At 39.3% G+C, this 5,630-nt stretch overlaps 1 protein-coding gene across 2 annotated transcripts; it reads left to right on the top strand.

Moving 5' to 3' along the window:
* Positions 1 to 1,109: 1,109 nt before the first annotated feature.
* LOC6549613 (40S ribosomal protein S26) lies at positions 1,110 to 1,871 on the top strand. 2 transcript variants are annotated; one of them, XM_026980928.1, is made up of 2 exons: positions 1,110 to 1,229; positions 1,310 to 1,871. In XM_026980928.1, the coding sequence occupies exon 2, from the start codon at positions 1,321 to 1,323 to the stop codon at positions 1,663 to 1,665; it is 345 nt and encodes a 114-aa protein (XP_026836729.1). In that variant the 5' UTR covers positions 1,110 to 1,229; positions 1,310 to 1,320; the 3' UTR covers positions 1,666 to 1,871. The 2 variants fall into 2 exon arrangements, with proteins under 2 accessions (XP_026836729.1, XP_001974386.1); XM_001974350.3 differs by having other exon boundaries at positions 1,118 to 1,229; positions 1,313 to 1,871.
* Positions 1,872 to 5,630: the final 3,759 nt, after the last annotated feature.

The following is a 5,630-nucleotide window of genomic DNA, read 5'->3' as shown; positions in this document are numbered from 1 at the left end:
TTTAACTTACTGTCGGAACACATAGTTATTGCCGCTTTTAATATTTGTTTAGGAAACATATTTTCTTGTAGCCCTATAACTCCCAACTAGTTATAGTGAAGACTGTAAGGCATGTCTTCTATTTTAGAGTCGCAAAATAGTTCAAGTAACCTTTCTTTCTTACCGGTCGAGCAGTAAGTGCAGTGTATGTGTTCTTAAGTGTGATTACTTGCAAAGATCAAATTGGCATCCCTCTTGAACAAATAATAGGGCAAATGTTATTCATACAAGTGTTTGAAATGTTCTAATATTTATTTTAAAATATTTATTCATAAAAAATATTTAAAATACAATATAAAATGAAAGGGATATATATTTTTATGTTTATTCCTATACAAAGTGCTACCAAATTAATCTCGAGCTGTAAGTAATTAAATAATAAACTATTATTTTGTCATAATTATATTAGTGAGGTCTTTAAAATGAGTAGTAAAAATTGTCTTAAGTAAAGCCTATAAAATGCCCGAAACGTATTTGAAACGCATTGACACAATGGCAACGTATGAATCAAAATCTATCCTGTTTTTTCATCCTTTTTGAAATTTTCAGCATATATTTTCCGTTTTTTTTCTCAATCTGTCCTTTTTTTTCAGAAAAATATTGGCATCACTGATGCGTACAAGAGAGCTGCTGGCTTTAGAGCGCTCTCTCTCTGCTAAGTCAAATGATGTTTAATAAACAATTATGCATAAAGTGAAGTTTCTTATTTATATATGTTATCCTAAAACTTATAAATTAAGTGATCGCAATAAAAATGATTTAAACAATTTTACGATAATTTAATTTTCATGAAATTAAAAAAAAATACCGTTGAAAAATCTGGGCACTTAGTGTCGCGTTGCCAACTTACGATCAGATTAAAGCTGTAACTAGCTGAAAGATGGGTAATAGGGCTAGAAATGTGAAATGCAATATAACATTTTTTAATGGATATTCGAGTAAGACGCATTTTAATTCAGGAAGTAAAACTACCTAAAGAAAGTGCAAAGACCTTAGGAAAGCAACCCAGAATTGACGGAATAAACTGGCAGCCCTGGTTGCCAACCATGCTGTTATCGCCGGCTCGGTATTTTTTAGCCCGTTTATTCGAGTTTCGCCGGGTGTGTCCACACTATTTTCTTTCTTTTCGTTTCCCGAAACGTGAACACACGCGGATTTCGCTGGGCGGATTTTGAAAATCGATAAATAAGGTAATTATGGCAGCCATCCGCACCGCAAACGCAGTGATACATGCTAATGGACGTGCAAACTGTTTCAATCCACTGAAAAGCAGCCGGCAAGATGACCAAGAAGCGCCGTAACGGAGGACGCAACAAGCACAACCGCGGCCATGTGAAGCCCGTGCGTTGCACCAACTGCGCCCGCTGCGTGCCCAAGGACAAGGCTATCAAGAAGTTCGTCATCCGCAACATCGTGGAGGCTGCCGCCGTGCGTGACATCACGGAGGCCAGCATCTGGGACTCGTACGTGCTGCCCAAGCTGTACGCGAAGCTCCACTACTGCGTGTCCTGCGCAATCCACTCCAAAGTGGTGCGCAACCGATCCCGCGAGGCCCGCCGCATCCGCACGCCGCCACTGCGCTCCTTCCCCAAGGACATGGCCCGCAACAACCAGAATAGGAAGTAGAGGTCTCGTCCAGCCGGAGAGGAGCACTGGTTGCAGCCCCTGACATCTCTATATGGAGTCTGCCAGTTAGCCGGAATCCCGCTTTAGTGCGTCCCGTACTGGGATCGCGGAATCGCCAAGATAAGCAGACAAAATATATGCATCCGGTTCTTTTTTAATTTCAAATAAACAGCGTGCTTCATTGGGAAACAGCTACTACCTACAAACATGTAACTACTTCTAATTTGGAACCACGCGACACAAGCGTCTTGGTTTCAAATCCACATTGTATTCAGTGTGTTGTATCCTCAATCACTACCAATTAAGTGGAACCACATAGCGATTGTTCGGAGCAACAGACCAGCAAGTAGACCCTCTAGAATGCAGCTTTCCATCTAGTAGTGGAATCCGGCTTTTTGGCGGGCTCTCCCAAGCAACCGTCTTTTCGATAAGGAACAATCCGAAGGCAGATAAGGTTTGCGAAAAGCTAGTTCACCCCAATCACCTGCACTTGCTAGCCATTACCACACTTAGTCATTGGGAATCCAGTTTAAGGAGTGATTTACTTGGCCGGTCAGTGACATTGAATCTTGAGTGAGGCCTGAGTGAATAATGAACTTGGGTAATCATTGGCATTCCCATTTCCAATTTATTACCATCTCATTGCTTTTACATCAACCATCCGATTGGGTAAATAAACATAAACCTAGCAGATTACTAATTGGATGTGCAGCGCGGAGTATAAATGCATTAGCAATTATTTTCCAATTGTTAAACATGCTCGAGGACTGGATAAGTAAGGTGAGTTTAAGGTAAAATAATAGGGAGTTAATGCTGATTTTGCATGCACATTAGTTAGTGCAATGGAAAAAGCGGCTGTTGTGTGATAGTTTCTTTCCTAAGAAAACCCTTTAGTAACAACCGTTGATATACAATCTTTATATTTTTATAAAACATGGCCATGCAATTTCCAGCAGGTGTTCTGACAACTTAACGGGGTTTTTAATACCCGTAAGTTCAGTGGTTAACTCTTACCTACTCAATCGTAGCTGACTCGCAGCATTCGATTCCAGGCGATTCCACCTGTTTCCTGTTCGGCAGTGATTAAGTCGTGTGTGATATCTCATTTCCGCCCTTCACCTACTTAAAATCCGGGAATCAGGAGGAGGAGCAAACTACTGTGAATTTAACCAATAAGATAACCGTTTAATGTGGGCCACATAATTGCAGGACTGGCACTCATAAGTGAAATTGTAAGTAAAATTCAATGTAGAAATGCAAAGCTTCGATGTTCCGCCGCAGTGGCGCCACAGTGCCATGTAAAATGTAAATTACACATGAACGAACATCAGTAGTCATTGAGATCTAATTTAAAGAACAGCTTATTTAAGATATTCTTCTATACCCTAATTTGAGTGCGGCTAAAGTGTAAAATTGTAAAGCGTTGTCCGACCGAGCAAAGCTTTTCCCAGGCTGTGTTTAAAAGGTCCAATATACCCACCGCAAATGTGTTTTCCCAGGGTACATCCTTGCATACTGTTTTTTGGCATAAATTACACAGACGTGAGTGCAAAGGCAAATGAGTGCGTGGTCGTGGGCGAGGGGGGAAGTAAGGACCTGCCTCCAATGGGTCCCATGCGTGTGTGTGTATGTGTGTGTGTACACTTCCTTTTCCTGCTTACCCTTTTTCATACATTTTTCTTGAGCCTTAGCAATTTTTTCGCCGCTTTCTGCTGGTTCAGCAGCAGCTCGCTGAGCTGAATTATTGTTTTCGTTTTGCCGGGCAAATAAAAATAAAACGTAGACATAAGCAACAGCCGTTGATCATTTAGCATAAATTAAATAGAGCACACACAAGTGCTAATGAAAATTATGAGCCGAATGAGCAGGGCTCACAGTTGAACACTGATTTGATTACTCACAGCAGGAAATGCGTTTAATGAGTATATATTATAATTATGATTATAAAGAAGATATTGGCAAGAATTATTTCCCAACTTGTATTCGCCAGCAGTTGGCAGGACAGCATTGTTTTGGGTTGAAAAAATTGATTTAGCCTTGTGGCATCATTATTTTCCTGCTAAGACTGGGAAATCAACCCAGCATCATTGGATTAGGGAAAATGATAATCGCTGTATTAACAACATTTCTATTAAAAACACTTACGAATAGTGGATTCATGTAATTAAAAAATAACATAACATCGGGATGTTTACCCACATCTATATTTACCACTTTTAATCTGTGTTACATCTATACATAACATTTAAAATGCCTGCCAGCCCACTTATTCCACTTCAGTAAGCGTGTTCTAAAGTCAAATACTCGATTTTTTATATTGCATAGCTGTGATAACTTTTTGCCATTGCTCACTTTCCCATTTTCACATTTCCACTCGCAATTGTCTCGTCCTCTTAGTTCTAACCCTCAATCGCTCATTCTGCCCCTCAGACTCCTGCCATATTTTAACTTTAATTTCCGTTTCATTTTTTGCCGGGTTGGAGCCTTTCGTTCGCTTGCGAATCCAATATCCCCTTTATTTTCGTTGTACCTATCCATACGTATATACATGTATTTTTGCGAGTCCCTAATGCCAGGGACAGAACAAAACACTTTCACTGCCTCCTCCACCGGCGGTCCTAGGATTTTTTATTTCTGGCCTTCTGTGCTGGCGACTCGCTGTATCGTAAATAAAAACGTTAAATGTTTTTTTAACGTGCGCCACTTAACACTCGGCACAATTTAAAGGCAATTGGGCACACCAGAGAACAGCAACAGCACCAGTAAAAGCCAGAGCATCGACAACAGCCACCGAGCAACAATGGCCACAAAAAGTCAATCAATGCACATACAATATCTCTTTATATACGAGTATAAATGGGTATGATACGTATATGTCTATGTCATGGGATGCCCTTTAAATGGGTGTATTTGCTGCCACTGAACCAGGACAAGGGGCAGGGGAAATATTTTACTGATTTTACTTATTACATTGGCTATTAAGTTGTATTAAAATTGCATGGTAAATTACTTCTTATAATTATTTAATACCATAAAAAGAACTCGAATTGCTCATATCATTCTTAATGGGATAGTACGAAAGACTTCTAGGCTGCGAACCATCTGCAGCTATATACTGAGCTTAATATGTTAGGAAGTTCCTTTCCTTTATACAATATATATCCTACATAAATTATTTGAATCAAACGGTATGCAGCTGCCTCTACCTTTTAGTTCACACAATTGTACTCTGCTTTTACAATTTCTTCTTTTTATTATTATTATTTTGACATTTTGTTAGCCGGCTTGTAATTTAATATAGATTTTTTCCCCCAGCCCAGCCAGCATCCTTCCATTCTCAACTTGGACTCGCTCATTTTTTATGTTCCGAACAATAAATTGTCAATTGATTTCTGGTCTCCCATTTATAAGACTGTCATATATTTGTGAACTTTTCATTTTTCTCTGCCTCGGTGGAAATGAAAAATTGTTGCACGGGGAGGCAGCTTTTCCTTTTGCCGCCTACTTACATCTGGCTTTTTGTGTTGCTTGATTCCATGTCAAACAAATCGTAAAAACAACATTGTTTTATTTATATACAAATAATCAAATGGCGTTGGCTTTTTCTTCAATCATGGCAGGGGGGTCGGGTAGAAAATGCTCGTGTGGAAATTAAAAATGCTTTTTTATGTATTTTTCCTCTTCAATAATCAAAGTGAAACGCGAGTGACGACGCCAGCAGCTTCCTGTATGGTATATGTGTATGTAACCTATACATAAATATGACAATATAAAAAAATGTTTGCATTGAAATGCATAAGCATATGTATTTTCCCCTTCCATTGTTGGGTGTTTATATTGTTTATATTGTGATTGATAAGAACCGAACCAACGAAAATGTTTGATTGCTGTTGCTTTTGTTACTTTCGAGCACTCGATGGGTGTTATTATTTTTATTGCCGATGACAGCTGCGGCTTTTTTATGC

The sequence above is a fragment of the Drosophila erecta genome, unplaced genomic scaffold (genome assembly GCF_003286155.1).
Source record: "Drosophila erecta strain 14021-0224.00,06,07 unplaced genomic scaffold, DereRS2 tig00000092-arrow-pilon, whole genome shotgun sequence".
Taxonomy (NCBI): Eukaryota; Metazoa; Arthropoda; class Insecta; order Diptera; family Drosophilidae; genus Drosophila; species Drosophila erecta.
The sequence above is the reverse complement of the archived record's forward strand: the minus strand, read 5'-3'. Positions and strand labels throughout refer to the sequence as shown.